Source organism: Solanum tuberosum, unplaced genomic scaffold (assembly GCF_000226075.1).
Source record: "Solanum tuberosum cultivar DM 1-3 516 R44 unplaced genomic scaffold, SolTub_3.0 scf00003, whole genome shotgun sequence".
In the NCBI taxonomy this organism is placed as follows: domain Eukaryota; kingdom Viridiplantae; phylum Streptophyta; class Magnoliopsida; order Solanales; family Solanaceae; genus Solanum; species Solanum tuberosum.
The window spans coordinates 18,277-33,697 of record NW_006238929.1 but is presented as its reverse complement, the minus strand read 5'-3'; the positions used below and the strand labels follow the sequence as shown (position 1 = coordinate 33,697).

At 33.3% G+C, this 15,421-nt stretch overlaps 1 protein-coding gene across 5 annotated transcripts; it reads right to left on the bottom strand.

Moving 5' to 3' along the window:
• Positions 1-5,704: 5,704 nt before the first annotated feature.
• Positions 5,705-14,929, bottom strand: LOC102588507 (probable iron/ascorbate oxidoreductase DDB_G0283291). 5 transcript variants are annotated; one of them, XM_015304330.1, is made up of 13 exons: positions 14,776-14,929; positions 10,790-11,119; positions 10,484-10,590; positions 8,690-8,885; positions 7,985-8,083; positions 7,823-7,874; positions 7,551-7,672; positions 7,369-7,469; positions 7,227-7,285; positions 6,900-6,956; positions 6,669-6,714; positions 6,280-6,359; positions 5,705-6,087 (listed from the first exon to the last, which is right to left on the bottom strand). In XM_015304330.1, exons 3-13 carry the CDS (start codon positions 10,580-10,582, stop codon positions 6,009-6,011), a joined length of 990 nt encoding a protein of 329 aa, XP_015159816.1. In that variant the 5' UTR covers positions 10,583-10,590; positions 10,790-11,119; positions 14,776-14,929; the 3' UTR covers positions 5,705-6,008. The 5 variants fall into 5 exon arrangements, with proteins under 5 accessions (XP_015159816.1, XP_015159856.1, XP_006338145.1 ...); XM_015304370.1 differs by lacking the exon at positions 10,790-11,119 and having other exon boundaries at positions 10,484-10,594; positions 14,771-14,929; XM_006338083.2 differs by lacking the exon at positions 10,790-11,119 and having other exon boundaries at positions 14,771-14,929.
• Positions 14,930-15,421: the final 492 nt, after the last annotated feature.

Here is a 15,421-nt window from a genome sequence, read left to right as displayed (position 1 = left end):
TGTGTATCCAAATTTAAAATAAACAAATAAGAATAATTTTTCTCCTCTCCCTAACCTACCCCACCATAGTAATAATATAAATTAAAAGAATACGAACATGTAAGTTCATTTAAAGTTTAAATATCTGACATTCTAATGAATAAGAGATGAAAAAAGAAATAAAAGAGAAAATAAATAAGACAATTGAATAATTAATAGAAAATTTCATATTAATAGAAAAATATTTTCTTATATGGACATTCATATGCAGATTTTAGATGGATCCCAAGCTATGAGTTAGGCTATAATTATAAATTCGGTATTGATTTGAAATAGGTCAATAGAAAGATATTATGAAATTAATCATTTTTTGAATGTTACTTTAAAGCGTATCGTGTCAAAATATCAATTATATGCGATTATTATTATTTATTTGAGAAGGGTTTAAATTTGCACCAATCAGATTAGGCAACATAATAAATAAATATTTAGTTATTTAACTTTAGGAAAGCCGTTAATAATAAGGGCAAATATGAGCCGGATGGTTAATATCGAGGGTATTTCTGAACCAAAAGGTTGACGTAAGAGGTATTTGGGGTCGAAAGGTGGATGGAGGGTAGTTTTGTACCAATTCAAATAGTCGAGGGGATAGTTGAGGACATTTTAGGCCATTTTTCGTAAAAAAATAATATGTAAAGATTGTTGCTAATCACTTGAAGATTTGGTGGTGTTGTATGAAAAGAGACATAGTAGATTTTGTATTTTAGTATTTAAATTATCACCAAGTGAAATATGAATACCAAAAGTCTGGAGGTGTGACGACTCAAACGATGCCCATATCAGAGTGGATGCGGTAGTGGATTGCTATGGACTTTGTGGTAAAGTTTCCACGTATCTTGGGTAAGTTTGATGTTAAATGGGTCATTGTGGATCGATTGACTAAATTTGCACATGTCATACTGGTTCAGACTAGTAATTCAGAGAAGTTAGCCAAGATCAACATTCGAGAGATAGTTCGCTTGCATGGGGTGTCCAGTTCTATTATTTAAAATCGAGGCACACAACTTACATCTTATCTTTGGTGGTTTATGCAGAAGGAGTTGGATACTCAGGTGAATCTTTATCACGTCTCGAGCTTATACCTTGGACAAAGCCAACACTCACAACTATTATTGGTCACAAACGAACTTTTGGTCTAGCTTACTAGTAAATTGAAGACTGGACAAATATGCAAAAGGTGTACATGCAACTGCAGTAGAAAATCACTTCAATAACTTATAGGTAATAAATCTTAAATAAGAGATGTTGATAAAATAATTGATAATAAGACTTAATTGGCTCGTCTATAAAGCCTTTAACATCACTACAACAAAATTTGATTATCAAGCACAAATGATTTCGTCACTTATAAATCATATTTCGTCACCAAAGATCTTGTGTGAAGAAAAAAATTTCGTCAATCAGTCCACACTGAACGTGGTTAACTAAAAGTATACATAAACGATTTAGGGCATCGTCACTAAAAAGGTTATATTAACTACAAAAAGAAAAATTGTCTCCAAGTGCGTTAATATTTGTGACGAATTTATTTGTCACAAAAAGTGTAATTTTTTTGTAGTTAATTCTATGATTTTGTCACTAAAAAAATTATTAATATTATCGATAAAAGTACATTCACTAATTATTTAGTTCAATAGGTGATGACATCAACTGTCTCTAAAGCTATATATATTTCGTAGTTGAAGAAATGTAATTTTATCACTAATGATTGCTTTTTATATACCAAAAATTGTTTCATCCTAAAATGTATAAATCATGGACAATATTATCATTATAAAAAAGGTTGATAATTTTGTAGTGAAATCTATCATCTTGTCACTAACAGTATTTTTTTACCGACAAGATATAACTATTACTATAAATTATCATGATTAGTTACAATATATATTGTCACTAAATGTAGCCAACTTGTGATGAACTAATTTATTTTGTGATAATAATATTTGTCTTGAAAAGTTTAATCTAGTCGTTGCTAAAAGTTATCTTTGATGATAAAAATTTTGTCAGTAATTCACAAATATTTGAGGACATTTAATTATGTCATATATTGATATTATTTTTAAAATTAGAGTCGTATAAATTGAAAAAATAATAAAATATCTCAAATAATAATAAAATTCATCCATAATCATACAATTAAAAATAACAAAAATTTGATGACGTTCAAATTTGTAAATGGTAATAATTCACTAGTTTTTCGTTAATTTGATAATTTTAAAATGGTGACAAATTCTCTCATATTTTACAAGATAAATTAATTCAGAAATATAAAAAATTTACAAGGAAAAGTCTCGGTCGCTATAAGTTACATGAAAATATATTAAATTGACTTCTTGACAAGCATTAAATTTATTTTTTAAACTTAGCACACATCACATAATAATAATATAAATTGAACATAACAGATTAAACATTAAAGATAATAACTAAAAGTATCACTCATGATTGTATAAACTAGAACTAAAATAATATTGAGTTAATATCTCATTACAAATTTTTTTGTATTATGCTAAATTGCTAATGAAAAATTATAAATGCTAGTCGTAAATAAAAAATATAAAAAAATATTACTCTTCATATGTTGATGTAGGCCACTTATCTAATAAAGTACTATGCCTAGCCTTTCAATAGCACCCAGACTAGAGAGGATGCTCAGGCCTAGGCAGGGGCACTGGGTGTTCGAGACCCACAAGCACATTATGCTATTGTAGCTCCTCGTACAATTGTTCAGCAGGTTGTGACTTTTGCTCCTGGTTCCTGGGCCATCTATGACTTCTGAGGAGCAGAAGATGTTGGGAAGGTTTATTAGATTAGGTCCCTCTAGGTTTATCAGTGTTGTAGGTGAGGATGCCCACGAGTTTTTAGTCAGTTGTTAGGAGAGGTTGCATAACCTCGGGTTGGTGGAGTCCAACGGGGTTGATTTCACTGTTTACCACCTTGAGGTTCCAGCGTAGCATTGGTGGATATCTTATTTAAAGTACAAACCAGTCGAGTCACCTTTGATGACATGGGCTCAGTTCTCTGAGGCTTTCTTAGAGAAGTATGTACCTCGTAGCCTGAGGAAGTGGTTGCGGGATTAATTCAAAGACCTAACTCTGGGATCACTATCAGTTGTAGAGTATAAGGCAGTTCCATGAGTTGGTGATACATCCAACTATGCACATGTCGATAGAGCTGTTAATATCCCGAAGAGGCAACGTCGCGGTGACACACAAAATTAATTAAATTTTAAAAGAATAAAAGAATTTTAAAAGGAGTCGTCACCTAATTTTAGAACAACTAGGAAAACGATTAATTAATTAACTTAAAATAATGTTTACGAAACCAATGAATTCTAGGTAAGGGTTCAAGTTATTTCGAAGGAAAGGTATTAGGCATCCTTCGAAATCCACAACTATGGGTCCCAACTGTATTCATTTTTTCAAATTGAGGAGGAGATAAAAATAATGTACAAATATAATAAACATGTGATAAATAATAAAACAATAATATAAGAAACGACATAAGGTTTGCCTAACGTAAATAATATACACAATAATGAATAAAAAATATAATTCGAACTCCATCCGAATAGCTTCAATTGGAAGCAACTCTAGGTACCTGTAAATACACTTAGTAAAAGTGTTAGTAATAAATAAATATGAATAAAAATGAATGAATCAAATAATAGCTTAAAAAAATAAAAAACCGTCTTATGAACATGGGAGACCTTGGAAATTGACAGTAATTTCTATATTGGCCAATTTTAACATACAAAGAATGTAAATATAAACTAAATTTTCATCTTTAAAAATGGGGAGACCTCTACAATCGAAGAAGAGATTTTTCATTGGCCAATTTTAATTGTAACGTATAACATATAATAAAACTTAAACTAAATTTCCGCCTTTTAAAATGGGGAGACCACAAAAATCGATGGACAAATTTTTTCATTGGCCAATTTCAACTTGTTTGTTAACAATTCAATAAAATGAATAAGTATTAAAATGACTCTAAAACAATCCAAGAAATACACAAGAACCTAGAAACAACAACAATACATAAAGGAAATAATCTTCTAATATGCTAATCCATGTCTGACCCATCAAAAAGCGCAAAACATTAATAACTTGTCGATCAAATTAATAACATTAAATGTAACCAACATAATTGAGAATGATAATTTGAATTAAGCTAAAACTCAACATGAACTTCACCAAAATGTTACAAGAAAACAAGGAAAATAATCAAATATATTTATCAATCAGACTAATCAACAATGGAATGTAATCTGCAAATAGAGAAAGAAAACAGAGCTATACTAGTAAAATAAAATGGACATCATACTTAAATAAAAGATATGAATAGATATGAACCAAACTAACTAGGGATTTTGAATTAAGGTGTCAAAATTAAATGGCGATGACATAAGTTTTAATTATTGAGTGTAGGTGGCAATTATGTAATTAAGGATTAAGGATTTATGAGACATTTGTGGGAGTTGCCCTCAAGTTTTTAAGTTGACAGTTTGGTCCATTTTATTAAATGAGGGGTAAAAGGGTAAAACCTAATTTAACCAAATTTGGTGGGAACCAAAATGGAGGGAAGCTAGCGAACCAAAAGGGGAAATAAAAGCTTTCCCCCGCCTCCCCGCCGGATTCCTCTTCTTCTACCTCCTCCTCCTCCTCGTCTTTGCCCTCCTCTTCCTCCTCCTCCTCCTTCTTGCTTGCTTTCTTCCCGTTCTCTTCATCTTTTTCTTCTTCCCGTTCTCTTCATCTTTTTCTTCTTCTTGTTCGTACATTGTTGGTCTTGGCTGCTATTCCTTGTGCTTCTTCTTCTTATCTTCTTCTTGAATCAGATTTAGCTAATTATTGGACCAGATTTCGTTCGGTATCAATTGGCATTACTTCATAAGTGATTGTGTTCACACACCATTATTTGGTAAGTAAGATTAATAGTTCTTAGAATCATTCATCATCATCTGGGTATACCTGCAATTTTTTCAATAATTTGCATCCGCGTTTTCAACAGATGGTTATATCTGTTGCAACAGTTGATTCGTGTTGAATATTTGGTCGGGTTGATTCTTCAGGAGTCCCATTGTTCCAAATATTCTATCCATCTCGGTGTTGCGAAGATGTATCGTTATATGAGACAACACTATTAGTGATCTGTGACATTGTTTTATAGCAAGTGATTTTATTTTGTAATAAAAAAGTCATTGTACTATTATTACTTCACCTATAGAGCAACTTACTATTGTCATTTCAAATACAAAGTCACTCAACTAATACATACGATATTTCTAATAGAAATGGCTTGCGTAGAATTTTTTGAATGAGTCATTCCAATAAAAAAAAGCAGGTCAATTTAATGGTTAACTAAAATCAATACCTTTATATTTCTTTAATAATTAAAAATATTTTCTATTTTTTTCTCTTTACTCTTATTTTATATTTAGACTACGACAATTGACAACTATAGTAAAATCATATAAAAAATTAGATAGAAATAAATGAGCAAAATAGAAGTACCATTATGATAACAGCAAAATTCTAAAACTTCATTTTTGAATGGCTATTAAAAGTACTAATATGAAGTTTCATTTTTCAAACCCTATAAAATCTACACATGTCCTTGACATTCTTCAATCCAAACTGTTGGAGTAAGCAGTTGGTTAGAATTCTGCTGATCCCAGCTCCTCCATCATTGCATATAGGAATGACTCACTAAAAACTAAAAAGTATTATCTGTAGAAGTCTTTGTACAACAGTTGTTCCCTGATTTACAAAAGTGGATGAGTAGATAGCAAAAGTAAGCAAAGTTGTATAAATGTACCTATTCCATGGTGAATTATAAACCATTATACAATTCTATCACACACATTCTCAAGTAACTTCAGATACAGATAAAACCATAGTGTCGAACATTAAACCATATGTGCAAGAAATGTTGCGGTGGCATTTGTATTTTAGCAGTTACCAAGAATCTCATTTGTAAGAATTTCTATCAGCATGAGTGTCTTTGTAACGCTGGAGCAAGTAGGTCTCGCATTTGATTGGAGGATACCTGATAGAGCAGCAACCAGACAACAACTTCAGTAAGCAATAATACTGAGGACATAAAGGATTTCTTATAAAGCAAAAAAAAATCTCATGTTTTTTAAAAACCAATGAAATATGTTTTCAAGACAAATACATATCAGATGTAATTTCCCAAAAATGTATGATAGCTTAGTTTTGTGCCACATATATTACTTGCCTCGGTGGGTTGACTTTTGATTGGCAGGTTGGCAAGCATTCAACAAGACAGTCGTGACTTGGCTCCACAAAATATGCAATCTGCACAACATGAAGAAGAGTAAGAGCTAATTTGCTATTCATTGATGCCTCCAGTTAGAACAAGTAAATGCAGCTCTCTAAATCATTATACTCTAATAAATATGTTAAAAAAAACCTAATCATCTTTTGGACAAGTTATATCATATATATATATATAGTATTGACAAATCTCCTTCCATTCACTTACATACATAATTAGAAAAATATATTATATTATAACATTCTAAAGACATTTCTTTCCAGACTCTTCTAAAAGGTCATTTATAATATTTCAATATGAAAGCATCCAAAAACCATTCAAGGGCTTACAGAAAATCTTTCTTGACCATTTCCAAGGACCCGATGCAGTGTTGACCTGAACAGAAGAGCAAAAAGTTAGCTGACAAGAAAAAAGGTACGATTTTTAGAAGCGAAGGATCTTAGTGATATTAGAAAAGATCGCCAAATAATTTGGGGACGGGGGATTATATACTACTTTTAGAAAAAAGATAGTGAAACCAATATTGCCATGTCTCAACATGCACAACCATCATATATTACCTGAAAATACCATTACTCCAGCGCTCAAGCATATCACCAAGATTCACTACAAAAGCACTGTAAGTAGAATGTCAATCACAATATCCCCCTAATACTTTCTTCTGTAAACTAATTTGTCCATTAGATAATAGAGGGCAGAAACTTGTATTTCACTTTGTAGATGATTCAGACTTAACTTTTTACATTGTTAACAAAAGGCATGCTGTCTTTGTTGGATACTGCATGCAGGAGAAGACATGATTCTAAGCAATATCAAACCTTACAAGTTATAACTTGTGATTTACTTACAAATTAGAGAATAGAACTAAGAAACTTATTATGTCTCACCCTCTCAATGGTGGCACATACTCCCAAATCTGAGGCTCTGCATCCTTATCCTTGCATATCTGAAACAGATTTAAGAGTTCATGCTCCACATCAACAACAAATAAATATATCTAGAAAATTCAAACTACTTTGATGATGTGACCTGAAGGCCAGAGACATCATCTGTGGCCAAAAGAGTTATCAGACCATAGTCAGAATGTGCACCAGCTCCAAAAATTCCATTTGATGGATCAGAAAGTTTGCCTAGTTTGACATGAAATCAAAATATCAATTCACTTCAAATAGAAAAGCATGATGGCTCTAGTGATATTTCCCCATCTTCACCTTCATAATGCAGTAGGCGCAAAATAGCAATTGGTCTGCCAAGAAACTCTGGCCGATCAAAAAAGTCAACATCAAGATCAAGTGCAAGGGCTATGAGCCTTGATACTGCTTTTGTCACCTCACTGATGCAGGTCAAAGAAAGGAAGCAAATGATAGAAAAATGAGAAATGCGGGGGTGGAAACAAACTTGAAGATCTAATGCAATATGCTCATTAACAAGATAATGAAAACTTAGAGAGTATAAAGAATATGATTGGAAGACAGTAACTCACAGTGCCTCTTGATGATACTTCTCCATAGTTTCCTTCCATCCAGGCAAGGTACCTTTCAGAATACTAACCAATTTAAATTTTAAGTGCTTCATAAAATAATGATGTTTGGGAAGGTCATTGTGTATTCCTCAGGTGAATGACTAGAAACCCCTCGAAAGTTACCTGCAGTAGGCCACACATTTGACCCATAAAATGGTCTCTGAGATTCAGGATCATCTTCGGGTATTTCAACACCAATGTAATATCCCTCCTTATAGTCACCTAAGGCCCATCAAAAAGCAGCCAACTAAATGAAAAAGTAGCATTTTCCTACTTTTTATTCCAATGCCATACATTTATTAAAGGAAGTGAAGACAAATGCAGATATTACAGTGTGAATGCAGCTAACTGCCAGTAAATAGTGTATTACTAACCCATAAAAACTTTGTAATGGGAAGACCTCACACAAGATAGTAAACCATAAAACATTCAATATGACTAAAAAGCATGCATCACTATTCTCATTTTCAGATAATACAGACAAAACTATTGTGTGAGCTCTATCTTGACTAATCACTAGGTAGCCTCAGCTAAAGTAACTTTTCACACTGTTCTATGATAAGCTATCTATATTATTTTTGTACTGCGAGAGTAAAGAGATATTAGAGTCTAACCATCCTACACATATGAGCATTCTCTCTGACTCTCTCTCTTAGGTAGGTGTATAGGTGAGACTTGTCATCTTTTGTTTGTAAGTATATCTATTATGGTATTTTTGTGGTTCATCTTAATTAGTTTAATCCTACTGGTAGTGCAGTGAACATTGGGTATATCACCTCTAACTCTAATCCAACAATAATAAGAACAAGAGAGATGATGGAGACATACCATTTATTTGATTGTCAGGATCCAAATGTTCATCTAGACTAGGAGTGTAGCCCCGATGTTTTTCATTTCTAAGAAGCTTCATCTTCTCTTCCAAAGGAAGATCAAAGAGCTTTTTTCTTTGAGTGAAAACCTCATCCATAAACTCCTGGCTAATACCATGATTGACAACATAGAAAAATCCTGAATCTAAGCAAGCCTGTGGCCAATAGCAAACACATATGAGCTAATGGAGCAATAAGATATCTCAATGGAATATAAATGAAGACGAAAGAAAGGAAATGTGACAAAAGAAAGCAGAGATAGTGGTGATTCTATAAAATGTAGTTAATACAGGTCCTATCCCTTGCAGGGGGCGGGAACTTGGGGAAAAATGTCTGAGAGACAAAGTTTGATCATTTACAGTTAGGTAATTTCCTGCTAGGTGGAAAGAAAATAATCTTCATGTTGAAAGGTTTTGACAGGACAACAATGGCATGATTAAGAGCACTTCCACTCCGAACATTAGTTAGTTGAAAAGCAAGCAAAGAGCTAGTGAGGTCCGGAATGAAATATTGTATGTAGTGTTGAACAAGTGAGGAACGAGTACAAGCTGCGCTTAAGCGCTCGATAGTTAGCTAAAAACATGTTCATCATGTGGTGGAGCGAAGCGCACCTCTGTGAAGCAGCCTAGCATCACTTTAGATAGGGACAGAATGGATGACTTAAACTGAAATTAAGTAACGGACAAAAAAGAGGGCTTCAAACTAATTTTTGGTTCCATGTTTTAACAGAAATTTCAATTTGTCCAACAGATTGAATCTCCTCAAATTAGACTATTCGAACATTTCAAGGTATTTTTATATAAAAAGAAGGAAGCCTAAACTCTCTGTATCTAATTCAGGTGAATTTCACAAGATAGCTCATTCGTTCTCTGCAAACGTTATATGATAAGTTGTTCTTTTACAGCTGCTACCATCAGCCTCGATAAATAGCCAATAAAGATCACAACGCTTCTTCATCAAACACAAACATGAATACATACAATTGCATAATATATATTACTACTTATTCATAAGCAACTAAAGAGAGGAGCTTTTGGTAGTAGGGTCATTTTGGGAAGCTCCTCTCTTTTACCTCTTTAAAGTAGTAAATTAGTAGTATCAATAAGTAGTAGATTAGGAGCTTTTGGACCTCACACAGACACAAAATTTTGAAAAAAAATTACTACCACACAAATATATATAATTTATGTTCGATAAAAATTTAAAATTATTTTAATCAACACTACTTAAAATTTACAATGTTAATAATATTTGTAGGTAATTATTATGTAACTTATTTTAGATATAAATGATTTACTGCCACACAAATACATATATATATAAAATTTTAAATTATTATAATCAACACCACTTAAAATTTTCAATGTTACTAATATTTATAAGTATTCAGTTTTTACTTACATGATTTACTATCATACAAATACATAAATATAACTTATATTTTAGATAAATGACTTACTATCACACAAATATATATAACTTATTTTGGAAAAAAAAATCAAATTAATTTAATCAATACCACTTAAAATTTACAATGTTAATAGTATTTGTAAGTATTCATTTTATACTCAATGAGATGATTTACTATCATACAAAAACATATACACAACTTATTTTAGATAAATTTAAATTTATTTAATCGAAACGGCTTAAAAGAATAACTTCGTGAATAAATATTGGACCCATATAAAGCACAGAGTTTTTGCCACTAGTATATATATATATATAGCTATAGATAGATAGAGAGAGGTACCTGTTTGAGGAGAGTAACAGAGGTATGAATGTCAGGGCTGGAGAGATCGATACAATGTAAAGCAGAAATGTTTGCAGCAGCAATTCCATCATTCTTCATATCCGTTCCTGCCTTATTATTCATGAAATCAACCATTAGTTTTCTTCTCTTCTTTCATCGGCTCAACTCCAAATTCACTGATGTGCTTATAGACTTGCCAATGTGATTTTATTTTATACTTAATAATATGATTTTAGAATTTCAAAGTATTATTGCATATCAAGATTTAAGTTACAAAAATCTTTTGATTTTCTTTTTAACACTTACACATAAAATAAAATGGGAAAATAGAATACTTTTGAGAACTCTCTTCTTCCTTCATGTAAACCACCTCAAAGTTCTTCATTTGGATGATTGCACGTCTTTGGTGAATTAAACTGGAGGGAGTTTCAATATTATTACATCACTTGAAGAAAAATATGGTGAATTAACTGTTGGGGTTCAGGAGATACAAGAATTCACCCAATGTATACAGAATGTTGGAGTCCATGACTTAGGCTTCAAGGGGAGCATGGTGCAATGGTCAGATCAATGAGGATTGTATTTCCAAAAGACCGGAGAGATGTTTGGGCAACCAATTACTTGAGAGTAGATATCCTGGTATTGACATTACTCACTTGATTAGAAGTGCGTCTGATCATGCCCCCCTATTGATATCTTATTCAAGAAATAACACTCCTATTAAGAAACCTAAGAATGAAACTTTCCTAGACATAGTGAAGACCAACTGGACATCAGACTTTATGGTCAACCCCTTCACACGTTTCCACCACAAGATGAAGAAGGTTAAAGCAGCGCTGACCCAATGCAGTAAGACCACTTTTGGGAACATAGTGCAGGAAATAGAAGCATTGGAGGATGTTATAAGGTGCATGAGGTACAGTTTGAGACACAATCCTCCCCTAACAACTGGGAAAGACTTCATAGAGTTCAAGCTGACCTGAACAAATATTTACATTTGGAGGAACAATTTTGGAAACATAAGGCTGGTATGTAGTGGTTTCAGGAAGGAGAAAGAAATACGAGATTCTTTCATGCATATGTTCAAGAAAGAAGAGAGAGACAACAGCTCAGAGCAATACAGGATCTGAATGACAATTGATTGGAGACCATTGAAGAAATAACCGAGGAGGCGTCAGACTTTCCAAAAACTAGTTCAACAAGAATCAGATAATTTTTAGCTACTAGACCAGGTATGACATTTTGATTTCAAAAAAAGGTACCAGGTATGATCTCTGAGGCTCAGAATAGTGATATTGAAGAAATGCCAACATATGAGGAGGTGAAGAAGGTGATATTTAGCTTTAATAGAGAAAGTGTTGGGAAATCAGATGGCTTCACAAGCTTAGTTTATCAAACCTATTGGGAAATCACTGGACAAGACATTCAGATATGGTAAGGGCCTTTTTCTGTGACCAAGATTCATTACACACACTATCTTGGTTCTTATACCAAAGAAGGATCTGATCACTACCTTCTCTGTCATGAGACGAATTAGCCTGAGTAATTTTGTGAATAAAATATTTAATTTTCAGACTGATTAATGAAAGACTAGTAGATGGATTAGAGAATATTATTTCTCTAAATCAAGCTGTATTAGTGAAGGGAAGAAGTATAGCTGAGAATATACAAGTGGCGCAGGAAATTATCTCAACAAATCAGATTAAGAACCAAGACCACTAATGTGGTTACGAAGTTAGATATGGAAAATACTTATGATAGATTATCATGTTTATGTTTATCCAAGACACTAATGAAGATAGGCTAATTGATAGGGTTTACAAATCATAAGCAATAATTGGTACTCAACAAGGGTTCATCCAATCTTCTAGGGGAGGTTAAAAAGGGGATCCACTATTTCTTACTTTGTTCATTCAAGCAGCAAAAGTACTTACAAGGAATCTCAACACTTTGAACCAGATACCACAATTCATAGGTTATGGCATGCCTAGAAAGAGGCCTGAGATCAATCATGTTTCTTATGCAGATGATATGATCATATTCTCATCAGTTGATCGGTTTTCGCTTAGGCTGATTATGGTTTTACTCAGGAAATATGAAATTAAACTCAGGATAGAAAACTAACAAGGAGAGAGTTATATTTATATGCATCATAATGTCACAGGAGACATCAGTATAATGGTGGAGATCACTACTGGAATATGTAGAAAGAGCTTTCCCTTCACCTACTTATGATGTCCAATCTACTACAGTAGAAAAAGGAAGGAGTTCTATAATGCTACTTTGATTAAGATTATGAACAGATAGCAATCTTGGAAAGGAAAGATGCTCACTTTTGGAGGAAGGATTGTTTTAATCAAACATGTCCTACAAAGCATGTCGATACATCTACTATCAGGAATGAATCCCCCAGATGGTGTGATTAATCAAATGCACAGGATGTATGCTCAGTTCTTTTGGAGTAATACAGTGGGTGGGAAGAGTATAACATTGGTCTGTTTGGCCGCATATATACTTACTAGTACAGGAAGAGGGAATGGGATTTATATCTCTACATGATGTTTCTATGGCATTATATTGCAAACTCTGGTGGAAATTTCGCAACAAAACGCTCAGTGGAATTCTTACATAAGCAATAAATATTGAAAGGAGGAGAATTCAGTCAGAGTTCAATGAAAATATGGATCACAGACATGGAATAAAATGCTAAAGGCTAGAGATTTGAGAGAACATCATATATGGTGGCATACTAGGAAATACTCAAGTCTGGTATGACAACTGGACAGGATTGGGTGCATTGTACTACGCCACACCAAATATCTCTTGAGATGAAAGAATTCAGATTGTTAATGAGCTGCAGATCAATGAAGAATGGAATAAGGAGAAATTGACATAGCTCGTCCAACCTGAGGATATAGTGGAGGCGGTGGAGCACATCACTGAGACCATACAACCACCAAATACTAAAATGGAGATGGACGGGCCATAGTGGCTACTGGACAAAAGAGGGGAATTCTAAATGAGCTCAACCTGGGAGTACATCCAGACTCAAAGGTCAGAAGATGGAGACCTATTAGAACATGTGGACTAAAGGACTTCCTGTAAAAATCTTATTCTTTATGTGGAGATTTTGGAAGTACAAACTACCACCAGATGATGCTTTTAAGAGGATAAGATATAACATGGTATCTACACGCTGGTGTTACTCAAATCCTAAGGAGGAGACATTCCAGCATCTATTTGCCACATATTTTTCTACTGATAGGACTTGGTCCTTTTTTTGGTCTCTTGCAGGTATTAACCTAAATGGATTGCAATTACAACAGATTTTAATGAAATGGTGGCAAGTCTCTGTAACAGGCAGGCTAAAATCAATCTATCAGGCCTGCTATAATCCTAAGTGAGCTATGGAAGAGAAGGAATACATTAAAACATGGGGGGAGAAGAGGTGAGTTGGAAGAGTTATATAACCAATTCAGAAAGCCATCCATTCAACAAATACCACATGATAGGAATGATCTGATCCGTTTGATGGACAGGTGCAAACCTAAGCTGAAAGTGACTAAAGTAGTTTGGAATGTCCCCCGAGAAGGAAGGGTAATCTGTAACACAGATGGGGCCATGGGGCATCAAGGGGGAATACAAGAAAGTTTTTGCATCAGAGATGAAGAAGAAAAAGTAGCATATGCTCAAGCAAAGGAGATTGGAAATGCTACAAATACAAAATCTGATACACTGGCTCTTCTTCAGAGTAAGACTTTCAACCAAGGTTCTTCTTCAAGGTAACATCCTTCGCCAAGGATTTCAACTTAAATTCCTTCATATAATCACGAATCATTGATAGAAATCTTACAAGTACACCACGGTCATAAAAAAATCAGAGACACTGGCTATCCATCCTAGAAGCTATCAAGTATTGTAATCACAAACATTTGGATCATATCATCCAGCCATATTCAATGTTTTTACAAAGAATACTTGCGGATGAATGGAAACAACCTTGGAATATATTCAATTGGATTGAAGAGATACAAAAAAAAAGCAAAGACATGCAGATTTAGAATAATGATAAATCACTGATTTGATACCTGGGAATAAGAAAAAAAAAAAAAAGAGGATGAAGATACAACTATCACAAATCAATAAGAATGCAATCAATGGATACAAATATACAGAGATAAGTGAAGATCGAGGGCACATGTAGCAGCGATGTCACAGTCAGATCAATATAGAAAAATAACCAAATCATGGCATCACTAGAATTAATTAACAAACAAAAGGGGAAACCTTACTCCACCATAAACAAGGATCCACGGAGACGGAGACCACAACTCCCAAACTTTACCAAGAAACAAGGCACCATTCGAGACAAGGTGGCCTCAAAGAATCTCTACACACAGAATGTCTCGAAGAATCTCTAGACACAAATTTTGACAAGAGTACCGATAATGTTTTTTTTTTCTTTTTTAATCTTTAATATATTTCACTCCATTAAAATAATTTTTAATATATAACAAATATATCAATTTTGATCATTTATTTTGAATCCTACTTGACACCGTTTGTAAGTTGGACCCTTATACTTATGACTTTGTCAACTAAACTCTTAAACTTACCAAAAACAATATTTTAAACTCCTCTGACCATTGACCGAGCTTACATGTCATTAAAATGGCTGAGTTGAAAAAGTGGAGAAAATGATCAAAATGGTCCTTAATGTATGGCTTTGATTCCATTTGGTCCTTAATGTATGGACTTGATGAAAATGGTCATTTATGTATCATAAATTGTGATCAATTTGGTCTTTAACCCTAAAATTAATATTTTATTTTATTTTGCCGTCAAAATATACGGAATATGTAAAAGATGCACTCATTCAAGACTTTCCTTCCCTTGTTTCCAAAAATTCCAAAATGACACATCAAATTTTTTTTAACC

Coding starts and splice junctions, on each gene's coding strand:
- LOC102588507 (XM_015304370.1), bottom strand. CDS start 10,582: ATGAAGAATGATGGAATTGCTGCTGCAAACATTTCTGCTTTACATTGT. Junction 7,673..7,822: donor AAGTATCATCAAGAGGCACT/GTGAGTTACTGT, acceptor GACCTGCATCAG/TGAGGTGACAAAAGCAGTAT. Junction 7,286..7,368: donor ATGATGTCTCTGGCCTTCAG/GTCACATCATCA, acceptor AATCTGTTTCAG/ATATGCAAGGATAAGGATGC.